This window comes from Oryctolagus cuniculus, chromosome X, assembly GCF_051225735.1.
Source record: "Oryctolagus cuniculus isolate XC-2025 breed Fujian yellow rabbit chromosome X, ASM5122573v1, whole genome shotgun sequence".
NCBI classification, from domain to species: domain Eukaryota; kingdom Metazoa; phylum Chordata; class Mammalia; order Lagomorpha; family Leporidae; genus Oryctolagus; species Oryctolagus cuniculus.
The window spans coordinates 89,506,279-89,522,861 of record NC_142888.1 but is presented as its reverse complement, the minus strand read 5'-3'; the positions used below and the strand labels follow the sequence as shown (position 1 = coordinate 89,522,861).

At 44.8% G+C, this 16,583-nt stretch overlaps 1 protein-coding gene across 1 annotated transcript; it reads left to right on the top strand.

Annotated features, from left to right (window-relative positions):
* Nucleotides 1–268: 268 nt before the first annotated feature.
* LOC100343250 (signal peptidase complex subunit 3) lies at nt 269–5,689 on the top strand. The gene has a single exon (XM_008273059.5). The coding sequence runs from the start codon at nt 764–766 to the stop codon at nt 1,304–1,306; it is 543 nt and encodes a 180-aa protein (XP_008271281.1). The 5' UTR covers nt 269–763; the 3' UTR covers nt 1,307–5,689.
* The last annotated feature ends 10,894 nt before the right edge of the window (nt 5,690–16,583 follow it).

The following is a 16,583-nucleotide window of genomic DNA, read 5'->3' as shown; positions in this document are numbered from 1 at the left end:
AAAGGGATTGCCTCGAAGGCTGTCTCAGGAAGTGGTACTTGAGCTGACTCCTGCATGACAAGAAGAAGCCAAGTATGGACAGACAGTGTCCCCACTCTTGGTCTGGCACCAGTTGCGCCAGGAGCAGAGGGAAAGCTGGCGTGGCTGCAGCCTGGCAGACACGGTGCAATCATTGGGAGGGGATGTGGAAGGGGCTGACGGAAGCCACATGCACTGGACCAGGTCAGGGATTTGGCTTTGATGCTGAGGGAGGAGGGTTAGAGTCTGGGAGTGACCCGATCTGATTCTTGTTGTCAGGAGACGCTGAACAGGCACAAGTTACTGTGTGGGGCTGAGCATAAGGGGAATGTTGCAGAAATGCAAGGGAGGGACGCGGGTAAACAGGACGGTGCTGGAGCAGTGAGCAGAGGCAGGCTCGCATCTGAATAGGCGCGGCCAGGAGGGCAGGCAAGCCCCGCGGTGGTTGTGTGTGTGGGAATCAGGGACGACCACCGGGGCTTTTTGTTCCACCAGGTGGAGATGTGGTGCTACTGTTTTCTGAGATCAGTTGTTCCTTGCGCTTTGAGGTGTTCTCAGGTTAGTTCATCCCACAGTGGTTGTAGAAAATATTAGTGACTTGCAGAAAGCATTCGGGGCGGCGCGCGCTCCCGGGAACACGCGCACACTTGAGGAGTTGCGGATCTCAGGGAGGAGGTGCGCCTGAGGAAGCGGACCCCGGAGCCCTTCTGTACGGGTGGAGACGGGATTGTGGTTGACAGTCACGATGAACACACTGCTGTCGCGGGCAAACTCGCTGTTTGCCTTCTCGCTGAGCGTGATGGCGGCGGTCACCCTGGGCTGCTTCGTCACCACCGCATTCAAAGACAGGTGCGTGCCGGTGCAGCTGCAGGTCTCCCGGATCATGCTAAAAAATGTAGAAGACTTCACTGGACCCAGACAAAGAAGCGACCTGGGATTCATCACATTTCATATAACTGCTGATCTGGAGAAGACGTTTGACTGGAATGTTAAGCAGTTGTTTCTTTATTTATCAGCAGAATATTCAACAAAAAATAATGCTGTGAACCAGGTGGTCCTCTGGGACAAGATTGTTCTGAGAGGTGACAATCCGAAGCTGAGGGTGAAAGATGTGAAAGCGAAGTATTTTTTCTTTGATGATGGAAATGGTCTCAAGGGAAACCGGAATGTCACTTTGACCCTATCTTGGAATGTTGTACCAATTGCTGGAATTCTACCTCTTGTGACAGGATCAGGACATGTGTCTGTCCCATTTCCAGATGCATATGAAATAATGAAGAGTTACTAAGTTGTTCTGAATTTCAGACAGCATATTTTTAGACTTAACGAAGCACGTGTCATTTTATTTCTTTGCTTATATCATCGTTTGGTTTTTATTCTTAATTAATTTTTAGTATAAGAACCAACATGAAAAGGAATTCTTGAAAGGAAATGTTAATGGCCTAATTAAACTTAATTTTACAACCAAGAGAAGAAGAAGGAGGAGGAGGAGAAGAGGAAGAAGAGGAGAAGGGAGGAGAAAGAGGAGGGAAAGAAGAAAGCCCACGAGAATGGAGTATTATAAGACAACTGCATAATAAGGATTTGTAAAAAAGGATCCATATTTGAAGTGTTTGTTGTATTTCACTTATTCTTTCCAGACTATCATGGGAGCATGAAGGGTAGTCAAAACTCCCAGGTATCTATGGACTCATAGGAACTCTTGTGTTTTATGCCCTTCTTTATGTAAGTATACACTGGACGTGATGTACAAGTACACATCCTCTTTTAGAGTATATGTCATTACTGGAAAAATTAATGTTGTGAGTTGTTTGAAGACTGGCTTACAAAAAGGGGCCAGAAGTGATGGATTTTCTTTTTCATTTGTCTTGGGACTGTCCATAATACTTGTCTTTTTTTTTTTTTTTTACAGGTGGCTAGTTAGTTTCTAAACTTAAAAACGAAATAGCTCTTTATAGTTATAAGTCATCCTAATTCATTTTAATGTCTCAAGTCAAACAAATGTGTGGCTTTTGGTGCTTTCTCTAAGAGTGTCACTTTGCAGTAATGTCTTTGTATAGACTTTTAGCATTGCTATTGAAAGCTGATAATGTTTGCATGGTTTGCCCTATGAATTAAATTTGTTGTAGTCAGCATGTCTGTAGTGCCACTAAGTGGTGATTATTTACAATTTTCTGTAGGTCCACATTTTAATAATTATTGGGGTAATGATAATATTTGCAGGGTGCTTTTTCTAATACAAAACACTCTAATATAGTCCATTGTAGCTAGTAGTGCAAGTGTTAACTCCTTGCAGATGAAGAAATTAAAACTCAGAAGTTTGTTGAATTGCTCCGACATTAAATGGCTAGAAAGGGGAGAGTTAAGGCTTGAACTAAGATTTTCTGATTCTCTAAGTGTATCTTTTCACTTTTACTTAGATCACAATAAATCAAGTTTCACTTCAGGGCATAAGTTAACAGAGCTATTATCACACTTTGAATTGACATGAGATGGGTTTATAGTGAAAGCTGGCAACCTTGGTAATAAACAAACATTTCTCCATTTTAAAAAGCTTTCCTAGCTTTTAGCAGAGAGCTTGTGTACATTATATATGACAGCTAGTGGTTCAGAGATCTGTTTTTAAAAGTTATATTATGGCCTCAAATATTTATCATTTCTTTTTGGAGAGAACATTCAAAATCCTTTCTTCTAGCTATTTCGAAATATATGTTTTTGTTAAATATAGAGCACTGGAAGGTGTTCCTCCTAATTGTAATTACCCTAATGTGATCATTTCATATGTATGCATGTATTGAAACATCACACAGTACCCTAAAATATGTATAATTATGTGCCAATTAAAAATAAATGAAACTAAAAATAGCAAAGGTGTTGCATGTTTCACTTTTTTCTCCTTTAACTCGCTTTAAAAATTGTTTAAAGTGTACATATTTGTGGAGTACAGTGTGATAATCTTATATGTATTCAATGAATGATGATCAAATCAAGTTAGTTAGCATTTTCTTCTCTAAATATTTTTGGGGAATTTTTAACAATTGAACTTTTGATTACCAGTTATCACTCAACAATTGCACAAATCTATGAGGTACAATATGGCATTTCCACAAAGGTATACAATGGAACCGATCAAATCAAAACAACCAATGTTACCCTCTCCCCATCATCATGTTTTTGATGCCATTTCTGAAGTTATTTACATCACAAATACAAATTCGTAAGAATTTCATGAAAATATTGACTATACATGTTTAAAGATATTTGCAGTTACAATACATACTCAGAATATTTTCAAATGAGATTTTGAAAAGTATCAGTTGATGAATAGGACTGAGTTATAAGAATTGTGAAAGTTGTCAGAATCAAAATGTAATAACTTGGATCAGCCCTAAGTCAATGAAGGTGGAAAATTATGAAGGAAGGGTTCTCATGCATGATTTCTTTTTTCATATTATTTATTTATTTATTTGAAAGTCAGAGTTACACAGAGAGAGAAGGAGAGACAGAGAGAGAGAGAGAGAGAGAGAGAGAGAGAGGTCTTCCACCTGCTGGTTCACTCCCCAGTTGGCTGCAATGGCTGGAGCTGCACCCTGAAGCCAGAAGGCACCGGGTCTCCCACATAGGTGCAGGGACCCAAAAACTTGGGCCATCTTCTACTGCTTTCCCAGGCCATAGCAGAGAGCTGGATTAGAACTGGAGCGGCTGGGTCTCGAACTGGTGCCCATATGGGATGCCGGTGCTTCAGGCCAGAGCATTAACCTGCTGCGCCACAGTGCCGGCCCCTATAGTATGTTTTCTCACATTGCTGTGCCACTCTCAAATGACTTAATCTTTGGAGAATCTTGCTCTACTTGTTATTTAGTTTGGCAGACTATTAAACTTTATAGAAGATAGATGCAAACTATAAAACTATAAAATATCAGCCAGCTAATATTTATACAACATTCACCATTTTAATTTTTCATTGTGTATCTAGCACTGGTCTAAGGGTTTTTATATATTAACTATTTCTTCAAGCAACAACCCATGAATAGGAATGGATGTTTTCCCCATTTTACAGAAGGAGAAACTGAGACACAGAGATTTTTCACTTTTTGAGTGAGGCTGCCAGATCCTGGACTGTGAACCTCCAAAATCGTGAGCTGAAATAAACCTTGTTTCTTTCTTCCTAAGTCGCTGCACTTAGGTATTTTAGCTGTAGCAAGGCATGAGAATGCTTGTTTCCACACACACTGTCTTTAAAAACCCTGGGGAATGGATGACAACATGTGAGAAATCTGTGAAAACCACTGCACTAAACTTGGAGAATTCGATGTTTGAGAAGGATTCCTAGTCCTGGGCTTGTCTTTGAGAACTGAGTCTCTGCTCTCTCTGTCTCTGTGAATCTGGGTCTCAGGCCCCTAACTGGGAGAGCAGGTCTTACCTGAGGCAGAAAGTCCTGGTCACCTCAGAAGGGACCTCCCTTCCAGGGAATTACAAGCATAACACCAGTTCTGAAACCACACACTCTGACCTTGCAAAGCACTCAAGGAAGAGTAAAGTCTATAGTTCTCCTCCCTTGAGACCACACAGGGTGGACTTGTCCTTCAGTCTCTGTCTATAAGTGAGGGCCTCTTGGAAGGTCATCCCTTAGCGCTAGGTGCCAGTTTCCCAAGGTGCAACTTCTCCTGAACTCAACTGCATCATTTCCTGTTTAGATGCTGACTTTCCAGGACTGAGGGTGAAAGTTGGAATAAACTTGCTTGGAATGGAGAATGGAGTTCATTTGAGGCCATACAGAATGGGGTGAACTCCAACGTCCATTTTGCTCCCATGGACAGTTTATGACATGCAGGTCCACAGATCAAGAGGGCGGGTATGGAATGCACCTACAGAATTGGCCTGACAGTGCCTGGTGACCAGTAAGCCCCAATACATGTTTACTAAGTTTATGAAATGGAGATGTGGGACTGGGCAGGAAACAAAACTGTGCATAGGTTCTACTAAAAAAAAAAAAAAAACTATGCATAAGTCTTTTCAGTCTGTTTACAAACATAGACATCTTTCTAAGAGAATTGAAAAAAAGCACGGTACTTGTTTTTGTTTGTTTGTTTCATTTGAAAGTGAGTTACAGAGAGAGAGGGTGAGGCAGGAATCTTCCATCTGCTGGTTCACTCCCCAGATAGCCGCAAAGGCCAGGGCTGAGCCAAGCTGGAGCCAGGGTCCAAGTCTCCCATGTGAGTTAGCAGGGGCCCAAGCACTTGGGCCATCCTTTGCAGCTTTTCCCAGGCCATTAGCATGGAGCTGGATCAGAAGTGGAGCAGCCAGGACACAAACTGGCACCCATATGGGATGCTGGTGCTGCAGGAGGCAGCTTTACCTGCTGTACCACAATGGCGGCCCCTATATTTGTTTTTTCTTCATATGTTTTGAGGAAAAAAACTTGTCTCTGTTTACAAAATTATGCCTTTTTGTTAAGAGACAGGCAACATGTAAAAAATATATATCATGATGCCGCCAGGTGGGCAGAGTTAGAACTGCAGGATCGAGGTCTCAACAAGCGGGGCGTGGCTTTTGTTGATTTCCTGGCTCCTGACTTCTGCCTGGCCCAGTGTCAGCCACTGCAGCCGTTTGGGGAGTGAACCAGCAGATAGATCTTTCTGTATCTCCGTCCCTCTCTATAATTTTGCCTTTCAAGTAAATAAGTAAATATTTTATGAAAAAAAAAGAGTATTTAACATATGGAGGATTTGAAATCTATGATTAAATATTTCTGCATGCCTTTATGTATTTACACATAAAAATAGAACTTTCATCTTACATTTAGTCCTTTATCATGCTTGTTTCACTGTAGTGGGTGAAACAGCCCCACTCAAAATAATCCAATCCTGATCCCCCAAACTTTACTTGGAAATAGTGTCTATGCAATTAAAGATCTCTGCATGTGAATATCCTGGATTTAGGCTAGTGTCTAAATCCAATGAATGGGTTCTACATAAAAACAAAAACATGGCGATATTACATACACAGGGAAGAAGGCCATGTGAAGATGGAGGCAAAGATTGGAATTATGCTCCCACATACCAAGCAAAGCAAGAGTCACCGGAATCTAGAGGAACTAAGAGAGCATTCTCTCCTAGAGACTTCTGGTGCACTGCAGCCCTGCCTACGCCTTGGTTTTATGCTTCTAAACAGTAAGGTAATAAATTTCTCTGTTCAAGCCCAGAAAATTCATGATAATATGTTATAGTAGCCCTGGGACAAATAATAAACTCACTAATAGCATACTGAAATGTCATTGAGTATGGATAAATATTAGTCAGTAGCCTGTTTTTTCATGGCTACAGTGATACTAATGCCAATAAGATGTAAAATAACTAACATTTCCTGTGTAATACGATTCTTGTGTAATGAGTCATTCCATGCTCAGAGCACTCTTATTAAAATAGATACCGTTGCTAATTCCCATTTTATAACTGAAAAATTGAGAGCCTGGCAGAATAAGAAGTTTGCTCAAGATGGCACATTGAATGAACTGAGTGGCTTTGATCTTCCCGGTATGTCATGCTCCAGAGCCCAGGAAACTGTCATAGATTGGTTGTCAGGCGAAAGCTGCAGTCTGCACAAGCACACACATTTTAGGGGGTCACTCAATGTAATACAGATCATGTTGATACAGATATATGAAAACCTGAACCTAGTGACAAAAGAAGTCAGTTATGACCCTGGAGAGAATGTTTGTTGCAGTCCTGGGGTCAGAAGCCATAGGGATAAAGACTCAGTTGAGGGGCCGGCACTGTGGCACAGTGGGTTAAAGCCCTGGCCTGAAGCACTGGCATCCCAGTGGAGGATGGCCCAAGTGCTTGGGTCCTGCACCCCATGGGAGACCAGGAGAAGCATCTGGCTCCTGCCTTCGGATCAGCATGGTGTGCTGGCCGCAGCACGCCGGCTGCGGCGGCCATTGGAGGGTGAACCAACGGCAAAAGGAAGACCTTTCTCTCTCTCTCTCTCACTGTCCACTCTGCCTGTTTAAAAAAAAGGACTCAGTGGTAAGTTAATAGAAAATATAGAAAACTATGGGACTTTGAAGGGGAAGACAGAAGATAGGAGGGAGGGAGTACGGGGTGGGGGAGAGAAAGAGAGAGAGGGAGGGAGAGAGAGAATGAATTTCAATCCTCTGTCTGAATGAGTGATGAGGAGTCCAAAGAAGGATTGCTAAAAAATATTCAACTTCCTGAAAGCTGAGAAAGGTTCAATTTAATGTGAAAGTGATATGCCATCTCAGTTTTAGCCCTTGAATTTGCCCATATACTCCATTCCTTCTTATTTCCACTTCTGAGTTCACGAGGTGCCTCCAATGTGCTAGCATGGGTTTAAGCTCAATGAATATGCACTTACTGGCAAATGAAAGAATGGAGAATTGTGTCTGAAAGAAATGCTAGTTAATCTTGGATAGTTGCCTCACAGGGAAGCAGCAGGTGGCTGGAATCTGTGTGTGATGTGACTGGATAATGCATCATCTGAGGACCCTGCATTCGTGACTGTGAGATAGATAGATATTTTTCTGTAAACACATTAACATACCCAGAAGTCCAGGAGAAACTGTTGAACACCACACCTGGCTTCTCTGACCTATCACGGAGCTCACAAGGTGAGCTGACAGACGCACCTTGTCTTCCCAGCTTGGGGCCCCTGATTTGGGTCTGCTCCAAGGTTTGAGGGTGATCAGTGCTTATGAGATTATGAAATATCAAGAGGGCAGAGAGCCTTCTGGCTGTAAGACTCTGAACTTCGGGCAATCAGATGTGTATTTGCTTCCCTGCTCTAGACGTGTGTGCCCCCATCAGGGGAAACAGTGAGACGTGAGGGGCACAGTGCCTGCCTTTGTCCTGGGCTCAGCCAGCCCCTCCTGCCCTGTCCCAACTTTTAAAGGAGCAGAGAGGCCCCACGGGATCCCTATGCTCTGGACAGTTTCCTCATTGACCCCCGGGGACAGCTCTGTAGGGGCAGTGCGGTCAGGCTCATTTCACATGACCCAGCTCAGCTCCCAGAGCCTCGGTCTGCTGTGCAGGTGGGTGGGGGGAGTGGCAGGAGGTTCTGTCCCTCGCCCTCCCTAGGGGACCCTGAGCAGCCTCCCTTCTAGAAGATGGGCCTCCAGCTTGAGACGTGGTCAGAGGGCACAGCCCTGCTAGTGTGGCCCCGCGCCTCCCTGTACGGCCCCTCTCGGTGACAGGGGAGGTGGCATCCCAGCCTCTGTGCCAGGAGCCTTGGGTGTGGGGCCACCTGAGGGGCTGGTCCCTGAGGTGGTGCATGGGCTCTGGCAAAGGCTTGGGTGTTGCTCTGGGGACAGGTGACAGTGAAGGAAGTTAACGTGCTCTGAATATTTTGACCAAATACACTTCATACTTCATCTCCTTTCATCCTCACAGATTCAAGTCACCCATCCTTGTATTCAGATAAGGGAACTTTCAAAGGCTTTAAGTAAATCAGGGAAACCTTTTGTGGTCTTTCTATGAGCAGTTTAGCCTGTATTCTCAAGTTTTCCCATTTTGTCTTCATGCCTTCTAGGTGCTGAGTGACTTCATGTGCCTAGGGTATGCTATTACATGCACCTATGACCAAAATTATGACTTGTATAGTTTTTAAGTCACAACATCAATGAAATTTAAAAACAAATTCTCAAATGCTAAGAATTTTGTGAAAACTGTGGAGAAGCTAGAAAACTATACCTTAAACATTGGGTTAGTATTCATGTTTTGTGAAATACAAACAAAAAAGATTGGCAAGTAAGTGTGACAGAAAACTCATGTATAAATATACATAGGATGTATCTCCATTTTCCCTCTGTTTTAATGAAAGGAGTATATCTTGCTAACCATAACATGTCTTCTAGTATACCAGTTTTTTTGGAAAAATTCACTTGTATATTAAAGCAGTTTGAATTGCTGTTGATTGCAAATGTAAATTTGTAAATTTTTAAAAATTTATTTTAATTTTTATTTGAAAGGCAGAAAGTCAGATGGAAAGAAATCTTTCATCCCCTGGTTCTCTTTACCAAATGTCCACAACAGCCAGGGTTGGGCCAGGCTGAAGCCAAGGGGCCCGGAACTCAATCTGGATCCCAGCAATCCAAGTAATTGAGCCATCACCTTCTGCCTTCCAGGGTGCATTAGCAAGAAGCTGGATCAGAAGTGTAGGAGCCAGAATTCGAACCAGCACTTGAATATGGATGTAAGAGTCCCAAAAAGCAACTTAACCACTGTGCCAAGTGCTTACCCCACAAAACTATGTCTTATTTATTAATTTATCTCTTCCTCATCAGTGTGGGGTGAGGTGTCCACACCAGTAAGGTCCCTCCCAGAGAGAAGATTGTGCACTCTCCATGACCTCAGCGCAGTACAGGCTCCCCACACCTCCCTGCCCCGGACATGCCCTCTCCAGGGCCTTATGGACAACAGCTGCCCAGCCCCCATCTTCTATCACTCACTTCCTGCCTGCCTTGTTCTGCCCTATGCCAGCTCCCATGGTGACTGCCAAGGCACTGTGGGGCTAACTGGTGTTTCATTATATGGGTGTCCTAAAGTTTTTACATCTATCATTTTTCAGTTGGAAATCAGAATTATTTTGTCCATAGGTTCATAAACTGAGTTTTAAAGGACATGTTGTAGGGTTTGTTTTTTTTTAACACTTTGCATACCTGTCTTTGTAGAGAGGTGGATGATGGAGGCATGTTTGTGTACCCTCATGACAGAATCCTGAACTGCAGCTGAACACTGAGGTGCAAGAAGGCGGAAGGGAGGGGCAGGCTGTGAGCCAATCTCACCCTACAGAACTTTCTGGTAGTCTAGGTGGAAAAGAGGGAATTTCTAGGCAACAGGTATACAGACCTCTTCCAGACAGAAATTCAACCTTTTACTGTAGTAAAGAGAAAGTTGCATGTAAAAGGAACAATAGATTATAGTAATTATATTAATATATTATTATAATTACCCAAAATAATTTATTTTAAATAGTGACATAATTTCCATATGCTTACATGCATCAGTGTCTCACCATCTATGACCCAAAGTTTAAGTCAGCAGTACCTTCTTGATGAAAATTTAGTAGCCTTATCATACTTTCTTTTTTAGATTTTATTTTATTCATTTGAAAGAGAGTTACAGAGAGAGGCAGAGACAGAGAGAGAGGTTTCCCATATGCTGGTTCACTTCCCAGATGGCCACAATGGCCGGAGCTGTGCTGATCCGAAGCCAGGAGCCAGGAGCTTCTTCCAGGTCTCCCATGCGGGTGCAGGGGCCCAAGGACCCAGGCCATCTTTTACTGCTTTCCCAGGCCAGAGCAGAGAGCTGGATCAGAAGAGGAGCAGCTGGGACTTGAACCGGCGGCCATATGGGATACTGGCACTGCAGGTAGCAGCTTTAACCACTACTCCACAGCACCAGCCCTGCTACCACTTCTTTCAAAAGCAGCATATGAGGTCAGCACATGTGTACAAATACTTGGCATGCAACCTGACGTTCTGTCGGGGCCAGTGCTTCACAGCTGAGGAATAAGGGTCCACAAGTGTGTTTCGTGCCTGGTTGATTAAAGGATGAGATAAGGGGCTAGGGGAGGAGCTCTTTGAGATTTCTGACCAAGAAATTCAATTCTCTGGGCACAGGCCTGGTTTTGCTCATATGTGAAATCTGGCCAGTGTCCATGCTCCCCTACTTCTCGTTCAGAAGGTGCATTGCCCATTCCAAACTGAATATTCCATGCACCATCCTCTCAACAGCAAATGCCAGTCTCTCAGGAGATTGGGTGGGAACCGCAGGGTGCAAAGTCAGGGGAGCTGCAGGACACATTGCTAATATCCACTGGGATGAACAGGCAGCGGGGACACTTGTCCTGCTGAAGCCTGGTTGGGGTGCGTTTAGTGGCTGGTTTTCGTGTTGTCGCATTCACCGGCTAGTGGGTGTTTGTGGGTTCTGACCCCCGTTTTCTCTGCCTGTGGCTGTTTGTAACAATGCTGGGGGATTGGATATACCGTTCCTCCCCTAGCTTTAGCAAATTGTAACCCTGGAGCAGTAGGCCTCCTACACCACACGGATTTGTTACCTGCTGAAGAAATGTATAATACGTGAGAACGGACTTTCTTTCTCTTTCCCTTGCTGTTATCAATGCTGGCACTGGTGCTACTAGTATTGGTCGTTGTATTAGTAAACTGGCCAAAATACCCTTATCGGCCAAAATAACAGCTCATTTTCTTTGCCCTTTCCTCAGATATGAAAATCCACAAAGCTAAAAGCACACAAGGCATTTCACAAATGCAACTGGAGACATTTTTTTAAAATGTGCACTTTAGAAAGTTGCTGCCTTTTTATGCGGCTGCTAGCGGGCGTCCTATCAGGAGAGGCCTTCACGCGCAGTAGTAGTTGGCACGAGGGCACAATCAGTCCTTATTGAAAGGGCAAAGTCAGAGGGAGCAGAGAAACCTGCTAGCACCACCTGCAGCCTCGTGCGCGGCTTCTTTTGAATGGGCGCGTCCGCGTTTGTCTTTTTTTTCCCCAATGACTTGAATCTGTGCTGCTCTTCCGCACAGGTCGGGCTGCCCCGCTGACTCAAGGGAGCTTGGTGTGCTGTCTCAGTGGCTCTGTCCCCTGCTGGGCAACAATGCTCCCTACATTTTGTCTTTCACTACTGAGGGTTTTTTTCTGTTTTATTATCAAAATGCACAAAATGAAAGGGAGCTAGACAGATGTTCAAGAATCGGAGTCATGCCGAGGCAAGAATGCCAGCCAAGTGTGCAGTCCCCTGAGACGGTGTTCACAAAACACAGGAGGAGGGAGAGCGGGCTCAGGCTGGCCAGCCCTGCTGCTGCAGAGAGGCTGTGGCCAGCCTAGGAAAAAGCTCTCAGCCACTTCTCTCCCTATCCGCCAGTAGCCCTAAATGAGCAACTATGACACGAGCTGCACTTCTTGCAAAGCAGCCCGTGAAAGGGAAGAGGCTGCCGTGTGCGACAGGAGCTGTGGTTCTGGCCCAGGATTGGCAAAGAGGCCATGGGAAGCGAGAAAGGGCCATGGTGGACAGGGGACACCAGTGCCGTGACGGGGACAGACTGCTCTCTTCCTCCCTCATTCAGCAGCTCGTTTACTTTCAGAATCATCCAGATACAACCACATGAAGCAGGTGGGCTGTACTTCTTACCCCCATTTGACAGATGAGAAAACAGAGGCCCCGAGAGCTGCTTGGGAAATTGAGCTAGTAATGGATACAGCTGGTGAGACCCTGGGCCTGCAGCCGACGCCAGGGTGGGTTCTGATGCTGCAGCATATCCCGGCTATGAACAGCTAGCTGAGTGGTGCAGTATAACCTGAGGCTGGAAAACCTATCTTCCCAGGGCTCCCACCCTGGGGAAGGCTGACTCGAGGCATCTGAAGAGAACGTCACTATGAGTTTGTGGCTGCCCAAGCAGCCAGCATTCTAAGAATATTCCACATGCAGCACAGGCTAACCAAGCACTTCCTGTGAAAGCGTCCTGAAGTCTTTAGGTACTGAGTCCACGGGGAGAATGGGAGCTGCCCAGATATTTGGTTGTTCAGTTTTACTTTTGGTGTAAACCTAGAGGATGGCTTTCTTGCAGGGACGGAACAAGAGCACACTGAGGCTGACATGATATTGATAGTTGTCTCATTCCAAGTCCAGAGCCAGTGTCCAGAATGCTTATTGTGGGTGCTCTAATTGGGAGGGCCCAGGGCACCCTTCGCTGCTCCACTTCTGATCCAGCTCCTTGCTAACGTGCTTCGGAAAGCAGTGGAAGATGTCCCAAGTGCTTGGGCCCCTGTCACCCACATGGGAGACCCAGATGGAGTTCCAGGTTCCTGGCTTCGGCCTGGCCCAGCATCAGCTGTTGCAGCCATTTGGGAAGTGAATCAGCGAGTGAAATACCTCTCTCTTCCTCCTCCTCTTCTGTCACTCCTCTTCTCTTCTGTTTCCTCTTCTCTGTCACTCTGCCTTTCAAATAAATAAATAAATAAAGCTTAATAAAATCCAAGTATTAAAAAACAATATTCTCACTTCTTTTTTTTTTAAGATTTATTTTTATTTATTTGAAAGGCAGAGTTAGAGAGAGAGAGCTTCCATCTGCTGATTGACTTCCCAAATGGCCTCAACGGCCAGGGCTGGGCCAGACCAAAGCCAGGAGCCAGGAACTTTATCTGGGTCTCCCACGTGGGTGCAGGGGCCCAAGGACTCAGATCATTCTCTGTTGCATTCCCAGGCTCATTAGTAGGGAGTTGGATCAGAAGCAGCTGGGACTCTAACCAGCGTCCAGTATGGGATGCTGGTGTTGCAGGTGCCGGCCCTCCTACTCTTCTAATCCAGCTTTCACCATTGTGTACCCTGAAAGGTTCAAGTACTTGGATCCCTGCCCCCACCACCACCATGTAAGAGATCTAGATTGAGCTCCAGCCTGGCAGTTTCAGCCTGGCCCAGTCCTCGCTGTTGTGCTGTTGTGGGCATTTGAAGAGTGAACCAGTGGATAGAAGATATTCTCCCTCTCTTGCTCTCTCTCTCTCTCTCTCTCTCTCTCTCTCTGCCTTTCAAATAGAATGAAAATAAATACATAAAATTAATTAAAAGAAAAATATCATAATTTTTACCTATTGTAAAGGTAAATTCATTGTTTATCCATTCATCAGCTGATGGTCACTTGAGCAGGTTCCACTGACAATTATTAATTAGAGTACCTTGGGGCTGGCGCTGTGGCGCAGTGGGTTAACGCCCTGGCCTGAAGCACCGGCATCCCATATGGACGCCGGTTCAAGTCCCAGCTGCTCCTCTTCCAATCCAGCTCTCTGCTATGGCCTGGGATAGCAGTAGAAGATGGCCCAAGTCCTTGGGCCCCTGCACCCATGTGGGAGACCCAGAAGAAGCTCCTGGCTCCTGGCTTCAGATCGGTGCAGCTCCTGCCATTGCAGCCATCTGGGGAGTGAACCAGTGGATGGAAGACCTCTCTCTGTGTCTCTACCTCTCTCTGTAACTCTGTCTTTCAAATAAATAAAATAAGTCTTAAAAAATAGAGTACCTCAGTAAAGGTTAAGATCAAAGGAGATACATCATTCAGTTCCATCCATTTTAAAAACCTTACTATCTTACTCTCCAGGCCAGCTGTCTCAGAGGAAGCATCTGTTATTCTGACTGAGTCCCTGCCACCTTACCAGGTCACATAGTCCCCAGACACTTTTCTCTCTCTCTTTTTTAAAGATTTATTTATTTGAAAATCACAAGTTACACACACACACACACACAGAGAGAGAGAGAGAGAGAGAGAGAGAGAGAGAGAAAGAGAGAGAGAGAGGTCTTCCATCAGATGGTTCACTCCCCAGTTAGCCGCAACGTCAGGAGCTGCACCCGATCCAAAGCCAGGAGCTTCTTCCAGGTCTCCCATGCAGGTGCAGGGGCCCAAGGACTTGGGCCATCTTCCACTGCTTTCCCAGGCCATAGCAGAGAGCTGGATTGGAAGTGGAGCAGCTGGGTCTTGAACAGGTGCCCATATGGGATGCTGGCGCTTCAGGCCAAGGTGTTAATCCACTGTGCCACAGTGCTGGCCCCACCAGACCCTTTTCAAGGTTTCTTGATCCCATTGGCAGGATTTCACTTGCACTGTCAATGTCCTCATTTATCGTCACCAGGAGGGGTTCTTGAGTGAGCATCCAAGGGTAAGTGTAATTTGGTCAGTCCTTAAGCCTTGGTGGTGCATCAGCTACAGAAGAGGTAACTGGATGTATTCAGTGTTTCTCAACTTTCCGTCATTACTGCCTCCCCAAAAGAGACATTTTACAAATTTTTACCCTAACACACCCTGTCTGCCCAAAATAGGAAATTGTAATACCACAGATGTAGTGTTAACTGTTTATGTATTGTGACTCTGTATTGCCACAAAACATTGTCATGTGTACTATCCTTCTACCCTGAAGAACTTAACTTTCAGCCTGAAGTGATATCACCCATTTCAGGAGTGTACGAATTATTGTTCTAAAGGCAAAAGCTGAAACCCTATCCCCACCTTATTTACTGTATGGCAATGGAACACTTTCTTAGCCTCTGTCAACCTGCCCTTGATCATCTGCAAAAGGAGACTCCGGAGGCCTTATTTACAAAACTGTGGGATGAGAGAGAGAAATCCCGTTCAGAGTACATGGCACATAGTAGAGTTTCAACACTTGTTCATCCCAGCTCAGCTTTCTGTTCCCTCCTAGAGGGGTGATGACCAAACCACATAATTGCCATAGAGAACCCCTGGAAATGTAGCAGTGGGAAGTTGAGCCTGCTTACACTTACATTACGAATCAAGCTTTGGACCCATTTTTGTGTTGCAGGAGGGACATTCTAAGGGTTTATGGGAGTAGAAAGGAGATCATCAAACCATTTCCTTTATTCTTCATCATTTTCTATCCCTTTGTTTGATATTCTAGATTGATTTGGAAAAGGCAGTTTTCTACTGAGCCCCCAAATGAAGACAGGGGGCAAATAGCAAGGAGGCTGGAATCATAAACCCTTGACCCTCATATCAGATCTATTACCACATTTGGGATCTCGTACTGGGATCTAATTTGCACCCTCAGCTTCTAAGCTTTGCTAAGTGAATACCTATGAGGGAGAATAATACAAGTGTGTAAAACTACAAGCATAAACACATACACTTAGCCATTAAGATTTCTTTTTAAATTTCTGAATTACTGCAAGACATATTCCAAGGCAAATAAACCATACCACTTATAGGGAAATAAAAAAGTATTCTAGGGGCCCACATTGTGGCAGAGAGGGTTAAGCCTCCACTTGTGATGCCAGCATCCCATATGTCACAGCTGCTCCACTTCGGATTCAACTCTCTGCTAATGTGTCTTGGAAAGCAGCGATGGCCCACCTGCTTGGGCCCCTGCACCCACGGGGGAGACCCAGAAGAAGCTCCTGGCTCCTGGCTTCAGGATCGGCTCAGCTCCAGCCATTGTGGTCATTTGTAGAGTGAACCTTTAGATAGAAGCCCTCGCTCTCTAACTCTGCCTTTCAAATAATAAAAATAAATAAATCTTTTAAAAAGTATTCTAACATCAGGATACTAGATTAGCAAATATAAAAAATCTTATGCAACCCATTTGTCCAGATCTACAAAAACACGTGCTCTCTTCCCATACTTCCACAGTTCAGTTGGACAGTACTACTAACCATAGTGCAGAATTTTCTGTTCACTGATGAAAAAGCCCTTTATCCTCCTGATGTAACAGGAGGAACTCTCTGCAGTCCGCACTCTCTTTTGTCCACATGGCTCAGGGCAGAGCTGCCAATTTTTCTAGTGGGCTTATTGCCTTCAAGTCCCAAGTCCCTGAGGCATTGTTTGAAAATTCTGGTTTTATTATTATTCAAGTTTGGAGAGGCCGGCAGATAAGGAGACAACTGTCACTAAGGAGGTACTTCCTTATTCATAATTTCCAAGAGGAGGGGCTCTCCACACCACACAAGTCCACCCAGGAAGCCTTTAGTTTAGGTCAGGAGGCCGAGGAAGAAGGAAGAAAATGTGGCAAGAGCCTTTATCATGGTTACTATGG